Source organism: Elephas maximus, chromosome 3 (genome assembly GCF_024166365.1).
Source record: "Elephas maximus indicus isolate mEleMax1 chromosome 3, mEleMax1 primary haplotype, whole genome shotgun sequence".
In the NCBI taxonomy this organism is placed as follows: domain Eukaryota; kingdom Metazoa; phylum Chordata; class Mammalia; order Proboscidea; family Elephantidae; genus Elephas; species Elephas maximus.
In genome coordinates this window covers 34,730,900-34,757,141 of record NC_064821.1, presented here as the reverse complement: position 1 = coordinate 34,757,141, position 26,242 = coordinate 34,730,900, and the positions used below count along the sequence as shown (strand labels likewise).

The following is a 26,242-nucleotide window of genomic DNA, read 5'->3' as shown; positions in this document are numbered from 1 at the left end:
AGCATCTTTTCATGTGCTTATTGGCTATTTGTGTATCTGCAGCGAAATGTCTAAGTTTTGTATCCATTTTTAAAATGATTTGTTTGTTTTTATGCGGTTGAGTGGTAGGAGTTCTTTATATATCCTGGATATTAAATCCATATCATCTATGATTACCAGATATATTCTCATGTTCTATAGGTTGTCTCTTCACTTTTTTATAAAGTCCTTTCATGCACAAAATTTTTAATTTGATGAAGTCCGGTTTATGTTGTCTTTTGTTGCTCGTGCAAGGTTGTGTCATCTGCATATCCCAGGTTGTTATTGAGTCTTCCTCTAATCTTCATACCCAGTTCATGTAGTCCAGCTTCTCAGATTATTTGCTCAGCATACAGATTGAATAAGCATGATGAAAGCATACAACCCTGACGCACACCTTTCCAGATTTTAAACAACGCAGTATCCAGAACTGCCTCTTGGTCTATGTACAGGTTCCTTATGAGCAGAATTAAGTGTTCAGGAATTGCCGTTCTTTGCACTGTTATCCATAATTTGTAATGAGCCACACAGTGGAATGTGTTTGCTTAGTCAGTAAAACGCAGGTAAACATCTTTCTGGTATTCTCTGCTTTCAGCCATGATCCATCTGTCACCAGCAATGATATCCCTTGTTTCATGTCCTCTTTTGAATCTGGCTTGAATTTCTGGTGGTTCCATGACCATGTACTGCTATAGCGGCATTTAAATGATACTCAGGAAAACTCTACTTGCCTGTGATATTAATGATATTGTTTGATAATTTCCTTCTTCTGTTGGGTCACCTTTCTTTGGAATGGGTACAGATATGGATCTCTTCCAGTTACTTGACTGTGTAGCTGTCTTCCAATTTTCTTGGCATGGATGAGTGAGCACCTCCAGCGCAGCACGCATTTGTTGAAACATCTCCATTGTTATTTCGTCGATTCTGAAAGCTTTGTTTTTCACCAATGCCTTCAGTGCAGCTTGGACTTCTTCCTTCAGCACCATCAGTTCTTGACTATATGCTACCTCCTGAAATGGTTGAATGTCAACCAGTTCTTTTTGGTATAATGACTCTGTGTATCCCTTCCATCTGTATGTGCTACTAGACAAATTAATAAAAGGAGAGATAGTTATTAAAGGAGAAACACTGGTATAAAGATCATGCGAGATAGAGAGAAAACATTTACACTGAGAGCAATAATTAAGAGTAGGAGTTTGGCATGTGGGTAAGTGGGTAGAAAGAAAGGGAACTGAAGCGAGAGACTGCTCCTTAGAGAAAAGTAAATGATTTTCTGATTTATTGTTTGACCAATTATTATACAGATGAAAGAGAGTGTTGTGGAGTCCTCCCAGATTTCTAAAAAGCTTGGGGACTGCTGGTGTTATGGCCCAAGATCAAAGAAAAAAAGCAAAACTTGAGGGGCAAAAACAAATGTTTACACAAAATATGTAAGAAAAATAGTGTTTGATCTCAAATGTAATCTGGTAGTATCAGACCTTGTCTTAGTTCAGGAAAGGGAATAAGAATAACCTGCATCGACCCAAAGCTGATCGCTAAGAGGTGAACATCAGACATACTTCAGCTCTCCAGCCTTTTTACCAGTTCTGACATCAGTTGTTTCTCCCACAGCATTCTGTAGTTTTCTGCTGGGTGCGATAACTCCTTGCAGTGGCCACACAGAACTCACAGACCATATTTATGGTAATGGGGTTTATTAGGGGAGTAACCAGTTGCAGTTCAGAATCAGGATTAACTTGGAGTTAACTGGATACAATCCAGAATACAGTTTGTCAGTCAGGACAGCTTGCACACCATTTTCCCTGTTTCCTTTTCTGCACCGCTGTTGCTTCCGCCGTACTGTCTCTAGCAGGGTCTTGCGGTCTTCACTGTTACAGCTGTCTTTGTCCTGGGTTTAGGAGGTTCTCAGCTTAGGGACCTGGGGTCCAAAGGATGTGCTCCAGTCCTGACTCTTCCTTATGGTAGTGAGGTCCCCCTCAACCTCTGTGGAATTGACTCTTTTAAACCTAGCAGAATGTCAAAACTGACCAGTCACCTTGGTAGGCCACAGGACTTTATTTATGTAGTTTCTGCCCAATCCCTGCAAGGGTTTTACACACATTACATGCATAGTCCCGGTCAGTCATTCTGTGGGAGTAACAAGACCGTGCTAGAAAGATAAAAGCAATTCACTGCACGGCAATACATTATAACACCATAAATGAGAAGGACATCATGCTTGGTGTAGTAGAGGGGTCAGCAAAAGAGAGGAAGACCCTCAACGAGATGGATTGACAGTGACTGCAACAATGGGCTCAAGCACCGCAACGATAAAGAGCATGGTGCCGGACAGGGCAGTGCTTTGTTCTGTTGTATACAGGGCTGCTGTGAGTTGGAATCGACTCAATGGCATGTAACAACACAAGAACATAAATGAGTTGAATATTTGGAAAGCAAAACAAGGCACAACAGAAGGGTTTTAACTGCACATAATTAAAAGTCAAGGAAGCATGTTGAGTTCATTGACCAAACTTGATAAATATGTTGTCCCTGAAAATTCACCTAAGTTATATCAAATAACAGTGTGCGTCTTGATCTACAAGGGGCCAAGTTACATAGCGGAACCCACAATGTCAGCCGTAGACCCCTGACTCACTGGAGGAAATCAGGTTCAGGTTTTGCAACTTGGCCAGGCCTGAATGCTTGTGCTGCTCCGGTAGGAATAAATTCCTCCATCTGTGATCTTGTTGCCCCAAGAATGAGGCCTGTGGAGCTGCATGAAGAATGCAAGTATCTGCTCTGGAAGGTTGGAGCCTGTTGTGTTTTATATATAATATCCTCAGGGTGGAGCATTTCCTTGAGCTTGGGAAGAAGCCCTGCCCAGGGAAAGAGGTGAAGGCTAAAAACCTGTCACTGCCTCCTTACTGAACTCTTATCTCCCCATCCTTCTTCCATTTCAGATACCACGTGTGGTAAAGGGAGCAGTCGTCCTGTCCAGGCACCTGTGGATCATCTTACATATTCTTGCCATCATAAAGATTTCGACTGCCCTTACAGGCTGTGTCGACTAAACATTCATCTGTGTCCAAAGTGATGACTGGTGGCCCTGCTCCTGTTCTCATCTCTCTTACTGAAGTGGCTTTTTGGGTTTTGTAGCAGACATTGACTTAGAATTCCAAAAGCTGGAGCAAGGAAATGGTGAGTACCACAGAGAACTGGGGTATTCTTATTATAAGGGGGTGAGGCTTGATATGAATTGTTGGGAGATTAGCTGTGTGCTCTGGGCCCTGTGGTTCCTCAGTGAGATAAAAGGGTGTCAAAGGAGGCCAAGTATCTGAGCCCTAAGAGGCATGCTAAGACCCTGCTCCACTGCCACAGAGCCCTTCCTCTACACAAACATGGTTTTTGAAGTCCTGGATGCCAGGGGTCATCTTCTTTAATATGACCTGTGGAGCTGGCACCATGGGGCATTACCATCTCCACTTTGGGCCTTGGTGCTCTGTGTTAGTGACAGAATCTCCTGACCAGAGCCTGAAGACTGGAGCAGCTCTGGCTGAGGAGGCTGAGCCCCAAGCCCTCCAGAGCCATCCTTGTCCCATCATTGCAAACTGTTTTCACAGCTTCCCCAGGAACTGCAGCCTTTTCTGTGCAGTTCTGAAACTATAGCTCTACCTCCCACACTGTGTGAGGCTGTATAAAAAGGATGGAGAAGGATAGTAGGGGAAGGCCTTGACTCTGTTTATGGGGTCCTGTGTGGGCTTGGTGCTCTCATGATGTTACTAAAAGAATGACACTGGGGACAGTGATTCTGTCTCAGTCATGTGTGGGGTCTCCAGACCCATCCTTTTTTCCAGCGGGAATGCTTTTGCTGTGAGGTTCTCAGGTGTGTGAGAAGCCTGATTCTCTAATGTACGTCCTTGTCCTTCCACATATCTGCATAGAGCTGGTATTAAACCCCTGTAATTTTCAACTAGTCTCCAGAGTCTTGAATTACAATGTAAAATTAAAAGTATTCTTTTTTTTTTTTTTTTTTTGCTGGAGAATCTCCATATATGGGATGGGTGTGTTTAAGTTTTTGTGTTTACATTTTCCGTTGGGTGGGATAAAATTTCTAGATTAGTTTGTGTATTTCTACTGAGAATTTTTCCATTGAGTGGTTATAAGACTTGTCAAAAAATGTCTATTTTTGCTGATGTAAAAGTGACTCTAAAGCTTATTTAAATCTTGAGTAGACTCTTAAAGACTTATATGTAAGAAATCATGCCAGAATTTCTAATGTGTTAAATAGCTTAGCCATTTTAGGAACATATTTCTCCTGGCTGAGGTAAACTGATTGTATAGATTTTTCATATCCCTGGTCACTAGAGAAATAGCTCTAATTTACATTCTTATGATTTGCACAAATATATATGACAGTTTAATAATAGGTACAAATGACTAAATTTTTAAAATGGTTTAGTAATTACAAATGAGAATTCCTGGTGAAAGCATTAAATATCTTATTTGATTTATATCATATTTAAAAGTATAATTTAGTTTACTTAAACTGTTTTTACACTAAATAATACCTTCAAAGTTCAAAATTCAGTGTGAGCTTAGAGGGTACACTTTATGAATACTTCTTCCTACCCTCGTTCTCATCCAGCCCTTTCCTCTTCCACCACCTTTGGATAGCCAGCGTTATTACTTTCTGAAGCATCTTGCCAGTGCTTATGTAAAAGCAAGGACATATAAATAGGAAGTTATATTTGCCTTGTCCTACACAAAGTGGCATGGAATTTACACTGGCTCTTTAGTTAACAAATGTTTCTGGAGATCTTTTCATAATGTTTTTTCGCTGTTGCCATCTAGTCCATTCCTACTCTTGGCAACCTCAAGTGTTCAGAGTAGAACTGCACTCCATAGGGTTTTCAAGGCTGTGACCTTTGGGAAGTAGATCACCACACCTCACGACCAAGGTGCCTCTCAGTGGGTTTATACTGCCACCCTTTGGCCCCTTAACCATTTGCACTACCCAGGGACTCTTTTTGATAACAATGACAATGCATAACAAACAAACAAAAACCCTCCAGACCTGTAGCAGTTGAGTTGATTCCAAATCACGGCAACCCCATATATTACAGAGTAGAACTGAGTTCCATAGAGTTTGCGGAAGCAGTATGTCAGGGCTTTCCTCCACAGAACCACTGGGTGAGTTCACACAGCCATTCTTCTGGTTAGTAGTCCCGTGCAAACCATTTGTGCCACCCAGAGACCTTCTAAAAGTACTGAGTGCTTAAATCTAAATTCGTACATAACTCTATAATGCCGGATACAGTTGATCTTAGTTTTGTTGTTTTTAACCATATTGCCATGAAGGGGCACTTGGATTATTTCCAATATTTTGCTTTTACAAAGCTTTTTCTGTGAATATAAAAATAAATTTCGAAGATCCACGTATCAAAAGTTTAGGTATTAAAGCCTTTCTGAGCCTAAGAGAAGTTAAACAAAACTGAAAGGGTTTTCACAAGACTTTGTAAAATTAATATCTGAAAATTACATTTCTTTCAGTTTTTCAATAATGCTTTAAATATTCTGTTGTCAACTATATCATAAACAAGGAATTCAGAAAGTTTCCCTGTATAACCCATTGCCATCAAGTGGATTCCGACTCATAGCGTGGTAATAGATAGACGTTGGTCAGTTTTTATGGGCTCCCAGTGTGTCCCTCCCTGATCTCATCTCCTTCCTGCCTGGAGATTGTTCTAGGATGTTGACATGTGAGAGGGCAATGATGCAAGGGTGGTGATCAGGGGTCAAAGCTCCCAGGTCTTGAGCTCATTTCTGGTTGACCCATTTGCAGTGGGTACTCAGGAGCCATGGCCACTCCTCCAATTGTCCAGCTCTTTTCGCCCACACCAGCCCACTGCTTATCCCAACTGCCGGAATTGGCAGGCTGCATGTGGCTTGAGTCCCTGAGAGAAGAGGCAGGTCGGCTAATGGGGGTGGGGCTTATTCATCTGCTATGCTCTACCTTCCCAATGTCTTCAAAGCAATATTTATGTCCTGTCTCCAGAAGGTAAAATCATTTCCACCTTTTGTGTCAAAGAGACTCTTTCCCCACTGTTGTCCTGTCCTCCTCCGCTTGGCCATTCCAGCATTTTCTAGTGAACATTGAGTGTCATTTCTCTGTCTTTGAGTGTTGTTTATTGAAGTTTGATAAATTATACTCCAATAGAAAGAGAATCTTTTTCAGGTTATTAGAGAGCCCATGCATCTAATGTAAATAAAATAATGAGTGAGTGGATGAATATAAATACAAATTTATCATGAAGAAAAGCTCTACTTTCAATATGCAGAGAAATGAATCAGGATCCATGCCTTACACGAAAAACAATTCAATATGGATCAAGGACCTAAATGTGGAAACTAAATCTATAAAATTCTTAGAAGAAAATATAGGGATGGAACTGTGAAGCCTAGGTTTTGACAGTGGATTGCCAGAAAAGACAACAAAATACCAAGCAGCAGAAGCCAGGGTAGATAAATGGGACCTAGTAAAAGTTAAATACTTTGGTTCATCAAAAGACTTTATCAAAAAAGTGAAAAACAATGTATAGATTGCAAAAAATTTTCCAGGAACCATATATCTGATAAAGGCCTAGTATCCAAAATATATTTTAAAAAATCTATAATGTAACAGAAAAATGAACAACCGAATTTAAAATAAGTAAATAAATATTAGCAGTGATATGAAAAAATTGGAACTCTTATTGATATGATACTGGGAAAGCAAACTGGTACAGCCACTAATGAAAACAGCTTGGCAGTTTCTCAAAAGCTAAACCATACTTCCATGTGAGCCACAATTCCACTCATAGGTGTATAACCAAGAGACATCAAAGTAGTGAAGGAAATAGACACATGTACGACAATGTTCACGGCAGCACTATGCACAGAAACTAAAATTTGAAAACAACCTAAACATACATGAACAGAAGAATGGAACGACAAAACATGGTACCTACATAAAATGGAATATTACTCAGGCATAAAGAGAAATAGTCTTGAAATAATGCTGTCCAGGCATGGACAAGTAACTTGCAATTTGCCTCCAAAACTGGAGGGTGCAGAGACTGAAGACAGAGATGGGCAACTCCAGTATGGTGGTGAAGGAATTTTAGTAGGTAGACTTAATGTACAAGGAAGTCCCTGGCATCCTCAGGACCAAAGCAGATCTCTGTACCCCACAGGGGGAGGGCAGAGGTTTTATAGTGGCAGTGGATAGTTGTGGCTACATGCCAGGGATTTACATAAAGAATACTCAGGAGATGGTAGTGAACTAGCAGACTATATGAGGGCACTAATGTTCAGCCTTGCAAAGTCTGTTTCCTCTTCAGTCCACCCCTCAAGTCTGGCTCTTACAATCTGGCACGCTCCCAGTCTTGTCTGACAGACCCTGTTCCTTCCCTGCTGAGAAAAGATACAGAAGTGGGGTTGGCCAGATGCCATGTGGTGCCCATGCATGTGCAAGAGACAGAGAAAGTTACTGTGTACCCAGAACAGGGGGAAGGATTCTCTGATAAGGAGAAGGAACTGGGAGAGAAAAGATGACCCAGTTCTCAGTCTCTTTATCAGAGAATGCTCTGGGCCCACGGCCTTTACTTGGGGTGCCTGGATGGGAAGCATAAAGGCAGATCATTCCCCCAACGCATGCTACAATATGGATAAACCTTGAAAACATTATGCTAAATTAAATAAGTCAGTCACAAAAGGACAAATATTGTATTATCTCATTTATACAAAATAACAAGAAAAGGTAAATGTATAGAGAGACCAAAGTTTATTAGTGGTTACTAGGACATGGGGAAAGGACTCATTGTATAGGAAGCAGTGAGTGACTGTTTATGGTGATGGGTAATTTGGCAATGATTATGGGTGGTGATTACACAACATGATCAATGTAATTGATAACACAAAATAGTACAACTAAAAAATGTTGAATTCGTAGATGTTAGATATGTATATATACACACATATAACATTTTTTATTGTCATTTAGGTGAACGTTTACATAGCAAATTCGCTCCTCATTAAACAGTTAATATGCAAATTGTTTTGTGACATTGGTTGCCAACCCCATGATGTGTCAACACACTCCCCTTCTCCACCCCAGGTTCCCTATTACACTTAGGAGACTATATACTTCTCTTCGTTAGCCAGGAGAAAGTCATATAGGCTCCCAGAGCTAGGAGAATGGCCAGGAAATGGAAAACCGAGAGATGGGGAGAAAAAATCTACAAATCACATATCTGATAAAGAACTTGTGTCCAGAATATATATAAAACTCTTCATACTGAAATAAAACTAGCAGCTCAATTGAAAAACTGCATAAAAGATCTTAACAGATGCTTCATCAAAGAAAATATATGAATAGCAAATGAGTACATAGAATGATTCGCAACATTTTTACTCTTTAGAGAAATGCAAATTCAAATCACAATAAAATATCACTAACACCAGATACAAATCTGTTGCCGTCAAGTCAGTTCGAACTTATAGCAACCCTATATCACTGCACAACTGTTAATAATTACTAAACAGACAGATACCAATGCCTCCAAATGGTGGTGATGATGAAGAGCAACAGGAACTTTATTCCATGGTTGGAATGCAAAATAGTCCGGCACTTTGGAAACTGGCCATTTTTTATTAAGTTAAACGTATTCTTGCTACATGACTCAGCCGTTCCACTCCAAGATGTTTACTCAAGTGAACTGAAAATTTATGTTCACACAGAATTCTGGATGCAAAGTTTATAGCAGCTTTATTCATAACCATCAAAACCGAAACCACCAACTTGTTTTTCGAGAGGTGAATTAACGCTGTACCTCAGTACAGTGGAATACTACTCAGCAAGAAAGAGAATACGCTGTTCACAAAAGCACTGACATGAATCTTAAATGCCTTTTTGTAAGGATGCCAGACCAAGATTGTACATAGTTTATAGTTCCATTTATACAACATTCTGGAAAAAGGAAAACTACAGGGATAGAAAACAGATCTGGGAGAGAGGAGGGGTTGACTACAATGGTGCTACACAAGGACATTTTAAGGTGTTTTGTATAGTGCAGTCTTGATGTTTACGTGGCTAATCCTTTGTCAAAACTGTATTACATGTTACAGAGGATTAATTATATATAAATTTAAAAAATCATTTAGAATATTTGTGAATCTTAGGATGGAAATCAGACTGTGACATTCAAATCTAACTGTATTAGAGATCTCTGACATTATCTCACTGATACTGGTTAGGGAGAAAGGGGCTGACCTAAAGAACTTGGAAAACCGTGTTTTTTTCTGGAAACTGTAAGGCGGAATACAAGAAGAACTATACAGAAACACAGAGCCTTGTTATTGTCGTTAGGTGCCATCAAGTTGATTCTGACTCATAGCAACCCTGTGTACAACAGAATGAAACACTACCCAGTACTGTGCCATCTTCACAATCATTGCTGCGCTTGAGCTTATTGTTGCAGCCACTTGTGTCACTCCATCTCATTGAAGGTCTTTCTCTTTTTTGCTGACCTTTTACTTTACCAAGCATGATGTCCTTCTACAGGGACTGATCCCTCCTGATAACATGTCCCAAATATGTGCGACAAAGTTTTGCCATCCTTGCTTCTAAGGAGAAATCTGGCTATACTTCTTCCGAGACAGATTTGTTTGTTATATTCAGTATTCTTTGCCAACACATAATTCAAAGTCATCAATTTTTCTTCGGTCTTTATTTATTGTCCAGCTTTCACATGAATATGAGGCAATTGAACACACCATGGCTTGGGTCAGGCGCATATATTAGTCCTTAAAGTGACATCTTTGCTTTTGAACTCTTTAAAGAAGTCTTTTGCAGCAGATTTGCCCAGTACAACATGTCATTTGATTTCTTGACTGATGCTTCCATGGTCATTGATTGTGGATTCAAGTGAAATGAAATCCTTGACAACTTCATTCTTTTCTCCATTTATCATGGTGTTCCTTATTGGTCCAGTTTTGAGCATTTCTGTTCTTAATGTTGAGGGGTAATCCATACTGAAGGCTGTGGTCTTTGATTTTCAAGAGTAATTGCTTCAAATCCTCTTCACTTTTCAGCAAGGAAGGTTGTGTCATCTGCACATCGAAGGTTTTTAATGAGTCTTACTCCATTCGTGATTCCACACTCTTCTTCATATAGTCCAACTTCTTGGATTATTTGGTCATCATACAGATTAAGTATGGTGAAAGGATACAACTCCTAAAGCACACTTTTCTTCACTTTAAACCACACAGTGTCCCCTTGTGTTCAAATGACTGCCTCTCAGTCTATGTACAGGTTCTTCATGAGCACAATTAAGTATTCTGGCATTCCCATTCCTTGCAGTGTTATCCATAATTTGTTATGAGCCACACAGTGGAATGCCTTTGCATAGTCAGTAAAACACAGGTAAACATCTTTCTGGTATTCTCTGCTTTCAGACATGATCCGTCTAACATCAGCAGTGATATCCCTTGTTCCACATCCTCTTCTGAATCCGGCTTGAATTTCTGACAGTTCCCTGTCCATGTACTGCTGTAACCACTTTTGAATATCTTCAGCAAAAGTACGTGTGTGTGATTTTAATGATATTGTTCGATAATTTTCACAGTGTTTGATCACCTTTCTTTGGAATGGGTACAAATACGGATCTCTTCCAGTCATTTGGCCGGGTAGCACTCTTCCAAATTTTTGATATAGATGAACGAGCACCTCCAGTGCTTTATCTGTTTGTTGAAACATACCAATTGGTATTCTGTCAATTCCTGGAGGTTTGTTTTTCACTACTGCATTCAGTGCAGCTTGGACCTCTTCCTTTCAGTACCATCAGTTCTTGATCATATGCTATATCCTAAAATGGTTGTAGATCGACCAATTCTTATTGGAACATTGACTCTGTATTCCTTCCATGTTGTTTTGATGCTTCCTGCATTGTTTAATATTTTCCTTATAGAATCCTTCACTGTTGCAACTCAGGGCCTGAATATCTTCTTCAGCACTTTCAGCTTGAGAAATGCCCAATATGTTCTTCGCTTTTGGGTGTCTATCTCCAGGTGTTTGCACATGTTGGTAGAATACTTTGTCTTCTTGCGCTGCCCCTTGAAATCTTCTGTTCAGCTATGTACTTCATCATTTCTTCCTTTCACTTTAGCTACTCTGCATTTAAGAACAACTTTCAGAGTTTCTTCTGACATCCATTTTGGTCTCCTCTTTCTTTCCTATCTTTTTGATGGCCTTTCGCTTTCTTCATGTATGATGTCCTTGAAGTCATTCCACATATTGTCTGGTCTTCAGTCATTAGTGTTAAACCCATCAAATCTATTCTTGAGATGGTCTCTAAATTTAGGTGGAATATACTCAAGGTTGTACTTTGCCTGTTGTGGAATCGTTCTAATTTTCTTCAACTTCAACTTGAACTTGCAAAGGAGCAATTGATGGTCTGTTCTACAGTTGGCCCCTGGCCTTATTTTGACTAATGATATTGAACTTTTCCTTTGTCTCTTTCCACTGATGTAGTTGATTTGATTTTTTTGTATTCCATCTGGCGAGGTCCATGTGTACAGTCACTGTTAATCTTGTTGAAAAAAGGTATTTACATTGAAGAAGTCAACGGTCTTGCAGAATTCTGTGATGAGATCTGTGTCATCGTTTGTCACTAAGGCCGTATTTTCCAACGACCAATCCTTCTTGTTTTCAACTTTCACATTCCCATCATATATAATTATCAAATCGGAAATCCTGGTGGCGTAGTGGTTAAACTCTATGGGGCAGTTCTGCTCTGTCCTATAGGGTCGCTGTGAGTCAGAATTGACTCGACGGAACTGGGTTGGGTTTATAATTATCAGTGCGTCTTGATTGCATGTTTGATCAGTATCACACTGCCTAAGTTGGTAGAAATCTTCAATTTCTTTATTTTTGGCCTTGGTGGTTGGTGTGTAAATTTGAATAATAGTTGCATTATCTGGTATTCATTGTAGGTGTATGGATATTATCCTTTCACTGACAGCATTGTACTTCAGGATAATTAAGAAAGATAAAATTTTGTTTTCTCATTCTTCAGTGTTCTTCCCTTCTTTTTATGCATTTGAGTTTCTGACCTATTCAGTTTCCTTCTCTTTGAAGAACGTCTTTTAACATTTTTTTGCCAGTCATACATATTGGCAAGAAATTCCTTCAAAATAGGTTTGTCCAAGAATGTCTATAGTTTTCCTTTACTTGTAATGGAAAATTTTGCTGTACACACAATTCTATTTTGGTGTTTTTTTTCCCCTAGTACTTTTCATTATTTTACTCTACTATCTTCTTGATTCTAACACAAGTCTACTGCACTTGATAATTTTGCTGCTGTGTAGATAAGGCATGTTTTCTCCTCTGGAATCTTTCAGTATATACATTCTTTGATATTCCATAGTTCAGATATGATATGCTTTCATGTAGATTTTTGCACTTTTCCTGCTGCTTGTTGTCTGAACTTATGTTTCTATGGTTTGGTGTCTATCATTAATTTTGTAAACTTATCAGCCATTTATCACTACAAATATTTCTTTTAGTTTTTCTCTTCTCTTTCTGATATTCTCATTACACACGTTTATACCTTTTGTTTCACACTTCTTGGATATTCTCCCCCCTCCCCCTTTCTTTTTTCATTCTTATTTCTCTTTGCATTTCAGTTTTGGATGTTCCTCTTGACCTATTTTTAAGCTGTTTCCTCAGCCATGTCTAATCTATTGCCGATGTCATTAAAGACATTCTTCATTTTTGTTACATTGTTTTTGATCTCTAGGATTTTCTTTTGATTTTTCTTAAGCGTTTCCATCTCTCTGCTCACGTTACTCATCTGTTGTTGCATGTGGTGCACATTTTCCATCGCAGTCATATCATATGAATCCATAGATGTTTTACGCTTCTAGTGTAGTAATTCCAAAATCACTCCCCTATCTGAATCTGTCAAGCTTGCGTTGTTAATACAAGCAAAGTGAAAAGCTTCCAGGCCTTTAGTGATTCCCAGTTATTAATATTCTCATCCTGCTTTCACCCACTGCTTCATCTTTTGTTGAGTGTTCTGGTGAGTCTTACAGAAGGTGAATTTTTTTTTTTTTTCCACAAGGAAATTTTGACCTGAATGGGGAAATAGATCTTTCATTGCCTGAGGATTTCTTTCCCTTATGCAATGTGTTCTAGCTGTTCTGGACCATAAGTATAGATACGAATAAGACTGGAATTTATTATAGTCAAACTGGAGAGATAAGCTCAGTGTGTTAGAAATATTGTTAAATCTATGAAATAAGATACTACCAGTCAGGAGATAAATGTAGATAGCAAAGGGATGAACCTGATACTCAGATTCTGGCGAGAACACCAAGCATTGTGTGGTCTCTCTATGTATTCTCAGTTCCTGAGAACTGTCAGCCTCACCCATCCTTTTGCACACATGGAAGAGTGTGGTACCTTGCTTATTCAGAATATATGTGATGTTTTAGGACTCAGTGGTATTTGAAGATGTGGCCATGGACTTTACTCAGGAAGAGTGGGCTTTGTTGGATTTTTCTCAGAGGAAACTGTATAAAGATGTGATGGTGGAAACCTTCAGGAACCTGGACTCAGGTAAGAATGGCTTCATTTTTCTTATTTACTTCTTTGACTTATAAATATATTGTTCTCTTTGACCTTGTAGAATTTGGCCTGAGGAATAGGAATATATTGGAAAACATGACAGACGTTTTAACTGCCCTCGGTGGAGCTTAGACTCCAGTGGCTTCCCTATAAAAGTAAAAATTGTATGTATTAAACTATCTCTTTTTTTCTCTTGTGGTTAAAAGTCTAGATGTAATGGAATGAGGGTTCTTGTCCTCTGTTATTAGCTGATCGAAATAAGACAGATGCCATACCACCAGTTGCAAGGGAAACAAAGTGGAAATTTATTGTCTGCACAGACAAGGATCAACACAGGGTCTAGAGACCATAAGGCCACATGCTCACTGCCTGAGCAGGTTGGGGAGCTTTTTATTTCCAGTGGCATCTGGGGGTTGGATTTCGTCCCTGGAAATCTCTGCCCTTAGCCCTCCCATGTCTGCATTTGGAGGTCTGGATGTTGAATCACGTCGGTGATGTTTAGATCCAAGGACAGATTGAGAACACAGCTCTTCAGGTCCTGCTTATGCACCAAAATCTTGGTTCACAGATGCGTAGGATTCTGACACCAAATTCAAACTGTGGTTAGGGCCACAGTGTGGTCAGGCCAAGCTACCGGTAGAGGCTGTGGTTTGGCGGGCTGTGAGGGGTGGTCGGTAACCGTGATGGAGTGGGGGGATGTCTCGGCAGAGGAGTCAATGATACTCTTTAAGTACTTTAAGTGTGAACATTGGCTGCAGGAGTCAGTTTTGAGGCAATGAAAGATTTTTGCTTCAGTAACTCGTTAGAGAGTTTTATTGTGTAAGTTATCAATTTGACATGATTATTTTTCTGCGTAGGACCTCCTTTGAGTTTTACCATGTATGTTACCAATTTGACGTGATTATTTTTCTGTGAATAAAATCACAACTATCTATCTCTAGAGACCCTGGATATGAAAACATTGGCACAGTGTCACAGGAATTTCCTCCTTTATGTGCCCTAGTGATCTGATTTTCCTGATGAGCAGCATATCAGCCACACTATTTTTTCTGTCTTTGAAGCAAGGGGAAGATCTGAAAAGAGGGGAGATAGGACTTATTTGGATACAGTGTATCTGGTAGCAAAGGAAAGCAAGAATACTTTGAAGGACCATCCCTACTGGGCAGCATTACATTTGAAGAAATCAACTAAAAAAAGTCTCTTTTCCTTTGAGGTGGCTGAACTTCAACACATATCTGAGCTCACTTTTTTGATTTTTCATCAATCCTCTCATGCTGTCTCTGTTTCTGGGAAAAGACCTTCCCCATTTCCTCTTTTAATGTTACCTTTACACACTTGCATTGTTTGCAGTACCTTTCAGTTTTGCTGTCCTCATAACACTCTAGTCACTGATGGGCCCTGGTGGAACAGTGGTTAAAGCTCTTGGCTGCTAACTGAGGGATTGGTAATTGGAACCCATTAGCTGCTCCACAGGAGAAAGATGTGGCAGTCTGCTTCTGTAAAAATTACAGGCTTGGAAACCCTATGGTGCTGTTCTACTCTGTCCTATAATATCGTCATGAGTTGAAATCAACTTGATGGCAATGGGGTTTGGTTTGGTTTGGTTTTTACTCACCATCACTTTCAATCATCATGAAATTATTTCTTAGTAAAGTTCTTACTCTCCGGACTTTTATCAAAATCCTGGAAGAGCCAACTGCCTCAGTCTTTCATTCCTCACAGGTACCTTGTTCTTCATAAAATTTCCTTACTGCCTTGTTTCATGTTATGAACTACAAAACCACTTAAAATTATTGTGTCAGTTTCTCAACAGGATAATAATGGACAAAAGTTATCCCTTGAACATATAATAGTGCAATTCATGAAGAATGATTCCTGCTCGTCCATGGTAGGAGAAATCTGTGAATTCCATGACTATGAAAATCAGCATAAAAACCAGGAAAGGCGTTTGAGGTATCAAACACCTGACAGTAAGCAATGCCTCAGGAGAGTCTTTATGTGTCATGACATTTTTGTGTGTGTAGATGTATGTATGTAGAAAACTAGCTCTAAAATTATGTGTTCACCTTATTTTGACAACACAATATTTCCATAAATGTGAATCAGATATTGAGTATTTGAGGCATGTTTCACCTGTATACGATTATCATAAAGCTCCGTTATTTAGAAAGACTATGAAAGTATTGGAAGCACTCCATGAGATGGATGAACCTATGCAACATGAGACAATGCTGGGCAGAAAATGCACAGTGTATGCTAATTTTGAAATGGTAAAAAGGTTTAATTCTAACAACATATTCCCTGTTTTCAACAGAAAATATATGGTAGAGAGCCTCCAAACAAGTAAAGAAGATAAAGTAAAGACATATAAAGAAGGTAATCAGTGTGGAAAAACTTTGAGCCAGATTGCAAATCTCACAAGGCTCAAAAGAGCTGCTGGAGTAAATGCTTCCGAATGTTGTGAGTGTGGAAAAGCCTTCAAGGATCATACATTTAAGCATCACATCAGATCTCACACTGGATACAAACCTTGTTATTGTAAGGAATGTGAAGAAGCCTGCAGTTGGTCGTCTTTCATAAAACCTCATTTTAGGACACTTACTGGTGAGAAACTTTGTACATGTAAGGATCGTGGGAAACCCTGTAGTTGTTCCTCGTCCCTAACTAAACATATAAGAACTCACAGGAGAGAGAGGCCTTATGAATGCAAGGAATGCGGTAAAGCTTTTAGTCAATCCTCAGACCTCACTACCCATATAAGATCTCACAGTGGAGAGAGGCCTTATGTATGTAAGGAATGTGGCAAAACCTTTAGTTTTTCTTCAAGCCTCACTGTCCATATAAGAACACACAGTAGAGAGAGGCCTTATGAATGTAAGGAATGTGGGAAAACCTTTAGACATTCTTCAAACCTCACTAGACACATGAGAACTCACAGTGGAGAGAGGCCCTATGAATGTAAGGAATGTGGGAAAGCCTTTAGTCGTTCCTCATTCCTCTGTAACCATATAAAGATTCACAGTGGAGAGAGGCCTTATGAATGTAAGGAATGTGGGAAAGCATTTAAGCAGGCCTCATCCCTCATTCAGCATAGAAGAACGCACAGTGGCGAAAGGCCTTATGAATGTAAGGAATGTGGGAAAACCTTTAGTCGGTCCTCACACCTCACTCAACATGAAAGAACACACAGTGGAGAGAGGCCTTATGAATGTAATGAATGTGGGAAAGCGTTTGGTTGTCTCCCACACCTCACCAGACATATGAGAACTCACAGTGCAGAGAGGCCTTATGTATGTAATGAATGTGGAAAATCCTTTCGTCGGTCCTCGACCCTCTGTTATCATGTAAGAACTCACAGTGGAGAGAGGCCTTATGAATGTAAGGAATGTGGGAAAGCCTTTACTTGTTTCTCACGCCTCACCGCACATGTAAGAATTCACAGTGGAGAGAGACCTTATAAATGTATGCAATGTGAGAAAGCCTTTAGTTCTTTCTCACAGCTCACTAGGCATATGAGAACTCACAATGGAGAGAGGCCTTATGAATGTAAGGAATGTGGGAAAGCCTTTAGTCAGTCCTCAACCCTCTCTGGCCATATAAGAACTCACAGTGGAGAGAGGCCTTATAAGTGTAAGGAATGTGGAAAAGCTTTTAGTCACTCCTCATATCTCACTATACATAAAAGAGCTCACACTGGAGATAGACCTTATGTATGTAAGGAATGTGAGAAAGCCTTTAGTCGTTCCTCGTCCCTAACTACACATATGAGAACTCACAGTAAAGAGAGGCTTTATGAGTGTAAGCAATGTGGGAAAGCCTTTAATCGGTTCTCAAACCTCTCTTACCATACAAGAACTCACAGTGGTGAGAGGCCTTATGAATGTAAGGAATGTGGAAAAGCCTTTAGTCACTCCTCACATCTTATTGTACATAAAAGAGCTCACACTGGAGAGAGACCTTATGTATGTAAGGAATGTGGGAAAACCTTTAGTCAGTCATCACACCTCACTGCACATATAAGAATTCACAGCAGAGTAAGGCCTTTTGATTAAGGGAATGTACAAAACCAAAAAAAAAACCTGTTCCCGTTGAGTCCATTGCAACTCATAGTGACCCTATAGGACAGAGAACTGTCCCATAGAGTTTCCAAGGAGCGCCTGGTGGATTTGAACTGCTGACCTTTGGTTAGCAGCCATAGCACTTAACTACTATGCCACCAGGGTTTCCAAGGGAATGTGCGAAAGCCTTTGCTATCCTTTACCATGAGGAACACAAAAGTCATGGTGGAGAGAGAGCTTATGAATGTAAAGACTGTGAGGAAGTCTTTAGTTCTTTCTCATGCCTCTCTAAACATGTAAGATCTCCCAGTGGAGGAAGGCCTTATGTATGAAAGGAAAGAGAGAAGGCTCACCAGAAAGACAATACATGTGTAAGTAATGTTGGAAAGCTTCAGTCGTCCCTCATCTTTTTGAAAACGTAAAATACATTGGATAGAAACCAAGTAATGTAAAGAAAGTTTTTGCTTTTCCTCTCATACTACCTAAGATTGTGAGAATTCACACATAGGAGAAAGCCTTCGCTAATTCAAAAACCAAAACGAAACCCACTGCCATCGAGTTGATTCCGACTCATAGCAATCGTATAGGACAGAGTAGAACTGCCTGATAAGAGTTTCCAAGGAGCACCTGGGGGATTCGAACTGCCAGCCTCTTGGTTAGCAGCCATAGCACTTAACCACTATGCCACCAGGGTTTCCTTCACTAATTACTTCTACTAAATACGTGACAAGTCAGATTTGAGGCCTGTCATGTATATGTAAGGAACATGGAAACATCTGTGAGTCTATGGAATTCTTACAAAACATGTAATTTATTACACTGTGGATTGATCCTATGAATGTAAAAGATGAAGGAAACCTTTATTGTCCTTTCTTAGTAACCCCTATGAGACGTCACACCCATAGAGAAACTGTGATTGAAGCCAAAGTACCCTTTCAATTGTAGCACATGGCTTTAAATAAGTATCCAAATGTCATTTTGCTGTTATATTCACATTTTCTTTATTGCAAAATCTCATCAACATATGGATATTTTGAAACATGTTTTCTATTTAACAGGTATTTTTAAAACTTTTTGTACTTTTCCACATTCTAATGCAGTATGGTCTCATAGAAAATTTAACAGTAAATCATGAGGAAAACCCATAAATTATTCAAATTCTTGCCACAGTTGTTGTTTTGAGTATTTTCTTTTAGCCTTCTTTGTATGCAAAGTAGCATTTTCTGAAAGATTCTGATTGTTCCTGTATGTGTAGTGTTGTACTAAATATTTTACATAACATGTATATTTTTTATCCCATTCCTGTTGAGTCAATTCTGACTGATAGCAACCCTATAGGACAGAGTACAACTGTCCCACAGGGTTTCCAAGGAACGGCTGGTGGATTTGAAATGCCAACCTTTTGGTTAGTAGCAAAGCTCTTAACCACTGCACCACCTGGCCTCCCATAGGGTCGCTATGAGTCAGAATCGATTCGACAGCAGTGGGTTTTTGGTATATTTTTTAAATTTAAAAATGATAATCTACTTTTGGAATGTACCGTAGTATGAGTTTTGACATATATCAATTCATATAATCAGTACAACAAGGAAAGCACAGAATAGCTCTTACCTCCAAGTAATCCATAGTGCTGCCTCTTTTTAGTCCACCTTCTCCTCAATGTGAATTCCTGGCAACTGTCCCTATACTAGTCATTCAGTATGTAGCTTTTAGATTCTGGCTCCTTTCATTTACCATCATGGATTGGAGATTTATGTATGTTGATGAATGTATTGGTAGTTTGTTCCTTTTTATTGCTGTATAGTATTCCATTGTATACACATCTCACTTTGTGTATATACCAGTAGAAGGATATTTGTGTTGTTTCCTCTTTTTGTGAATAAAACAGCTAAAAATGTTTATGCACACATTTTTATGTGAACATAAATTTTATTATTTTTTTGTGTGCATATATCCCTATGAGTGTGTCATATGGTAGTTTTATTTACTTTTATACAAAACAACCAATCAGTTTTTCAAAGGGGTTGTGCCATTTTATATTCCACCAATGATGTATAATTCCAGTTGTTACTGGGATTTATAGAGGCTGTTTTGGAAGGAATTTAGCAAACTTCCGTGTGCTACTGGCTTTAGGGAATTAAGTTTGGTTGGGCCGCTTACCTGATAGGCAGCCCCACATCTGCTGGGGAGAGGGTGTGGGATGTTTCATCTAGATTCAGCCACAATCAAGTGTATGAGTTTCCAGGATATGCCACCACTGCTCAAACTGAAAGTTGGAGTAAACTTATAATGTCCAAGTGGTGCACTATGCAGTAGCTCGGCACTGGAGAACCTACATGGAATAAATTCAGTACAAAAGGGCCCCCACTGGAAGCCTGGGAAGCGATCTCAGTGGGATCGGAAAGGGAAGCCCTTCTTCCTGTAATGTCCTCCATACACTGGATATTGACCAAGGAGAAATATAAGGCCCAGCTCTATTATCAAAGAGTAGGCAAAAGAGATACTGTAGCAGAAGCAAAAAATAGATCAAGACAATCATAAAATGTGGATTTGTATTATGTTCTTTTTCTGTGAGTGACAAACCTTCTAGCAATGTGAATATAAAATGGTGTTACATTAGACTTTGTCTAAGTGCACAAGGAAGAGAATATCAGCATCTGCCCAAAGTTGATTCTTGTGAGGTGGAGGTTAGACATACCTACACTCTCCAAATTTTTTACCCGTTCCTGACACCAGCTGTCGCTCTCACAGCACTGTCTGCTGCTTTTCTGGGTTTGATAATTTGTTGTAATGGCCACATAGATCTTGCAGACCATACTAATGATTATGTGGTTTATTGGGGGGAAGTAACAGGTTACAATTTGGGATCAGGATCAACTTGGAAGTAACAGAAACAACTAAGGATACAATTCTTTGATCAGACAACTTGGCCATGCCCGCAGGCAGGTCACTGCTGTGGGGCCCCATTTGGTCCTGGCCTCTGCCTATTCAGGCAAGGGTTGCAACTCTTTGGCACTGCCATTAAGTGCCTAGAGGCACCCCACTCCACCAGGAAGCCTCTTGTCCAAAGGTGCTCAGCTCTTTCATTGTGGGTCAGTGAGCCCACTACAGCCATCTGCTGGTCCCATGTCACTGCTGTCTTGTGCCACCTCCAGTGTTACAGCTGTCTCTCTGTCTCCTGGGTCTAGGGGTTTCTCAGCACGGTGACCCTGGGTCCAGCAGACATGCTTCACTCCAGGTTCTTGATGGTAACGATGCCACCCCCCCCCATAACTTGTGGGTTTGGCTCTTTTTAAGCTTAGTGAGATGGAAAAACTAACCACTCTCCTTGGTAGGCCATAGGCACCTTATTTGCATAATCCCACCCAAGTATTTTTGGGTGTTACAAAACCATGGCCAGAAAGACCATATAAAAAGAAACCCAGTGCCCTGCACCAAGGCTTCTTTCTTGGTTGCCAACCTATACTTCCTCCCAGTTGTGGGCTTAAAGTGTCTGTTCCTGTGCTTGTCTACTTCTGATCTCCACTCTAAATGGTACCTTGATACCAATTGCAAATGCAATTCTTCTGTCTCTAAGTACCTGGAGCAAGATCTGATCTCATAAAAGGTACAGTCCTCTAGACATACATGTCTGGCCAACACTTCAGACACTAACCACAAGTTTGGGGGCTCCCAGGGCTACCAGTATTTCCAACTAACTGAAATTTGATGGTGCCCTTTACTCATTGGTTCAATAAATTGCTAAAATGACTCAACTCAGGAAGTGCTGTACTTAAAATTGGATTTTAAGCAAAAGGATACAAATCAGAATCAGCATAAAAAAGAGACGCACATGGCGAGGTTTGAGAGGGTCTCAAATAGGAAGCTCCCATATCTCATGGTACTTTATACGCTCCCTCCACCTATGCATAGGAGTCTTATCAAGAACCAGGAAGCTCACCTGACCTTCAGTGCCCAGAGTTTTTATTGTTTTTTAACTAAGGCACAAGTGATTGAATCATTGGTCATATGATTGAATTCACTCTCCAGCCCCATCTCCTATCTGGAGTTCAGGTAGAGGTGCTTATTGTTATGTTACATGATGGGTCTTTTGTGCCTCACACCTTGAGTCACCTTAGAATGTGTTACACAATGTGCCCTGACTACTCCATGAAAGTCAGAGACATTCCAACTCTTTGCATAAAATAATTTTTCACCACACAGGGTTGCTTTTCTTTCCCTATGTTAAGGTGGAAAATATGGCTTACCATGTAACCAGAAATACCAGGTGATACAAAAGGTCATCATGTTTGGTACAGTAGAGGTTAGGTAAAAGCAAGGTTAACCCTGAATGAGATTTATCGCCCTAATAGTCACAACAATGTGCCCAAACATCCCAATGATCATGAATATGTTGCAAGAAATGTTGATGTTGTCAAGGATTTCGCTCAGATCCACAATTAATGCCCATGGAAGTAGTAGTCAAGAAATAAAACAACATATTGGGAAAATCTGCAAAAGACCTCTTTAAAATGCTAAAAAGCAAAGATGTTCCTTTGAGGACTAAGGTGCATCTAACCCAAGCGATGGGATTTTCAATTGCCTCATATGGATAGGAAAGCTGCACAATGAATAACGAAGTCTGAAGAATTGATGCCTCTGAATTATGGTGCTAGTGAAGAAAACAATATGCCATCAACTGCCAGAAGAATGAACTAATCTGTCTTGGAAGAAGTAGAGCAAGAATGCTTCTTAGAAGGATGGTGAGATTTTGTCTCAAGTACTTTCAACATGTTACTTAGGAAGGACCAATCTGTGGAGCAGGACATCATGTTTTTTTAAAAATAGGAGTCATCAAAAGAGAAGATCCTCAGCAAGATGGACTGACACAGGAGCTGAAACAATGGACTCAAACACAGCAATCATTGTGAGGATGGTGCAAGGAAAGAGCAGCGTTTTGTTGTATAGAGGGTCACTATGAGTCAGAACACAATCTATAGCACCTAACAACAACAACCAAAACAATACATGTGAGTACATATGACACTGTACTGAAGAGAAAGCGTGTGAGAATTTGTGTGTGTGTATGGGTGTATGTGTTCAGACTAAAAAAAAAAAAGTTCTTAAGACAGTGGAGTTAGAAAAAAAAGAACAAAAGATCATGATTAAAGGTTAATACTCCATATCTTGAATACTGGAAGGGGCAGTCATGAGGTAACATAACAATAGTTAGATGATGATGGAGAAATGGCAACTGTTGAAGATGATCGGCCTGGTATTGGACAGGATGGACCTGGTACTGGAGAGTCTTGGTTTGATTCTGCTGCTGGAGGGGTGGGGTGTACTACTGGAGTCAATGTCTTGAAGCAGGCATCAAGGGAGGTTTGTACAGAGCTTTCCTTTTTCTCTTCAAATGATCTTCTAGCAGCTGAGGCCTCAGAAACTATACGGAAACTATGGTGAACCTCTCTGTATATGGATCTTGCTCCTCTATCTTGGGCATTTCTGCTTCAATGAGATGAAAGGCTTCAGCTAACTCTTTCATCAAAAACTTTTTCAGTTCTAGAGATTTTAGGTCCTGGCCTTCAAATGCTATCATTTGCTGCTGTAGTTCCATAAGGTCTTCATTGGTTAGTTCTTTGGCGTGGGAGTCAAGTCACTCTACAACATTATTTTCTCTGTTGTTTAACTGCAGCTAATTACCAATATCAACCACACCTTGCCTGGCTTTGGCGATGTCGTCAGTTGTTGTTAGGTGCTGTTGAGTAGGTTCTGACTCAGTGATCCTATGTACAATAGAACGAAACACTGTCCATTCCTGTGCCATCCTCACAATCTTTGCTACATTTGAGCCCATTGTTGCAGCCACTGTGTCAGTCCATCTCATTGAGGGTCTTTCTCTTTTTCAACAACCCTTCACTTTACCAAGCATGGTGCCCTTCTCCAGCATGATGCCCTTCTCCAGGGACTAGTCCCTTCTGATAACATGGCCAAAATACGTGTTACTAAGTCTCATCATTCTTGCTTTCAAGGAGCACTTTGGCTATACTTCTTCCAAGACGGATTTGTTCGTTCTTCTGGCAGTCCATAGTATATTCAAAAGCATGGCAAACTGGAGGCATAATTTGTTCCACACTCCTTTCATATTTGACTGTTTCACTTCATGTCGAGAACCAGCAATATTTCTGATGGCATCATAAACAAAAAAAAAACCAAACCCAGTGCCGTCGAGTCAATTCTGACTCATAGCGACCCTACAGGACAGAGAAGAACTGCCCCATAGAGTTTCCAAGGGGCGCCTGGCAGGTTTAAACTGCCGACCTCTTGGTTAGCAGCCGTAGCACTTAACCACTATGCCACCAGGGTTTCCGATGGCATCATAGATGTAATAATTCCTCCAGAACTCCATTAAGCTCATCACATCATCTCAGATAGCCCTGACTTCTTGTGAGATCATGCACCGTCATAATAGGAGGCTATGACTCCCTGGTCCATTGGCTGAAATATGGATGAGGTGTTGGGGGTAAAAATATGACCTTTAGGTTGGAGTGAAGATCATCTAAAATACTTGAACGTACGAATGTGTTGTCAAGCACAAGGAGAATCTTGAAAAGGAATTTTCTTGGTCAAGAAATAACGTTCAACAGCAGGGACAAAATGGTTCAAGAATCAATCTTCAAAGATGGCAATTTTAACTCAAGCCTTTGAATTTGTCTAATGAATAACAGGAAGACATGCCTTAATAATAGTAAGCTGACCTCGGATTTAGGGAGCAATACACAAGCGAAAACATCATTAAGGTCATTAAGGTCGACTCTGAGGAGGCAGCTCTTCCCCAGTCATCTTTTGAGTGCATTCCAACCTGGGGGACTCATCTTCCAGCACTATAACAGACAATGTTCCACTGCTATTAATAAGGTTTTCACTGGCGAATGCTTTTCAGAAGTAGACTGTCGGGTCCTTCTTCCTAGTCTGTCTTAGTCTGGAAGCTCAGCTGAAACCTGTCCTCCGTGGGTGACCCTGCTGGTATCTGAATACCGGTGGCATAGCTTCCAGCATCACAGCAACACGCAAGCCCCCACAGTACAACAAACTGACAGACATGTGATGTGCGTCAGGGTTGTATTCTTTCACCATACCTATTCAATCTGTATGCTGAGCAAATAATACGAGAAGCTGGACTATATGAAGAAGAATGGGGCATCAGGATTGGAGGAAGACTTATTAACAACCTACGTCACACAGATGACACAACCTTTCTTGCTGAAAGTGAAGAGGACTTGAAGCACTTACTAATGAAGATCAAAGACCACAGCCTTCAGTATGGATTGCACCTCAACATAAAGAAAACAAAAACCCTCACAACCGGATCAATGAGCAACATCATGATAAACAGAAAAGACTGAAGTTGTCAAGGATTTCATTTTACTTGGATCCACAATCAACAGCCATGGAAGCAGCAGTCAAGAAATCAAAAGACACATTGCATTGGGTAAATCTGCTGCAAAAGACCTCTTTAAAGTGTTGAAGAGCAAAGATGTCACCTTGAAGACTAAGGTGTGCCTGACCCAAGCCATGGTGTTTTCAATCACATCATATGCATGTGAAAGCTGGACAATGAATAAGGAAGGCTGAAGAAGAATTGATGCTTTTGAATTGTGTTGGCGAAAAATATTAAATATATCATGGAGTGCCAAAAGAACGAACAAATCTGTCTTAGAAGAAGTACAACCAGAATGCTCCTTGGAAGCAAGGAAGGCGAGACTGCGTCTTACATACTTTTAACATGTTGTCAGGAGGGATCAGTCCCTGGAGAAGGCCATCATGCTTGGTAGAGTACAGGGTCAGCGGAAAAGAGGAAGACCCTCGACGAGGTGGATTGCAACAATGAGCTCAAGCACAACAACAATTGTGGGGATGGCTCAGGACTGGGCAGTGTTTCGTTCTGTTATGCATGGGGTTGCTATGAGTCAGAGCCGACTCGATGGCACCTGACGACGACAACAACAACACACAAGCAAAGACTTGAGCTTGAAATCCCCAGATGCGTTACCCTCAAGCAGTAACATTAGTCTAGCCTTCGATTCCTTATGTACTGCTGCATTTTTTTTCTTCTTTCAAAATGTAGGTCTTTTCAGACAATTTTCCTCCAAAATAAGCCAGTCTTGTCTACATTAAATATTTGATCTGTCAAATAGCCTCCCTCCTCAATAATTTTTTCAGCATTTCAGAAAAATCACAGCACTTACATCGGTACTTGCTGCTTACCTTGCACTTGAATGTTACGTAAATTTGCCCTAACTTTGAAACAGCTGAACCAGCTCCTACTTGCAACAAAGTCTTCATCAAAATCACCTTCACTTACTGTACATGGGACTTTTTTTTTAAACATTTTTTGTGTTTTAGGTAAATGTTTATACAGCAAAGTAGTTTCCCATTCAACAATCTGAACACAAATTGTATCAAGTTTATGCTGTCTTCATAGAGTCAATTAGGGAGTATTCCTTCCTTTTCTATGTTCTGTAGTAGTTTGAGTAGAACT

The 26,242-nt window shown here is 40.1% G+C and overlaps 1 protein-coding gene across 13 annotated transcripts in view; it reads left to right on the top strand.

Annotated features, from left to right (window-relative positions):
- LOC126072284 (zinc finger protein 420-like) overlaps positions 1 to 19,620 on the top strand; it is a 160,954-nt gene extending 141,334 nt beyond the window's left edge. For 6 of the 13 annotated variants that reach the window (XM_049877178.1, XM_049877174.1, XM_049877172.1 and 3 more), the window contains 4 exons: positions 2,958 to 3,195; positions 13,531 to 13,654; positions 15,466 to 15,616; positions 15,978 to 19,620. In XM_049877178.1, coding sequence (XP_049733135.1) covers positions 3,193 to 3,195; positions 13,531 to 13,654; positions 15,466 to 15,616; positions 15,978 to 17,715 — 2,016 coding nt within the window. In that variant the 5' untranslated portion in view covers positions 2,958 to 3,192 and the 3' untranslated portion in view covers positions 17,716 to 19,620. Of the gene's footprint in view, positions 1 to 2,600; positions 2,804 to 2,957; positions 3,196 to 4,472; positions 10,617 to 13,530; positions 15,634 to 15,977 lie in introns of those variants that run through there. The other 7 variants (XM_049877173.1, XM_049877176.1, XM_049877179.1 and 4 more) reach the window with 6 other exon arrangements.
- Positions 19,621 to 26,242: the final 6,622 nt, after the last annotated feature.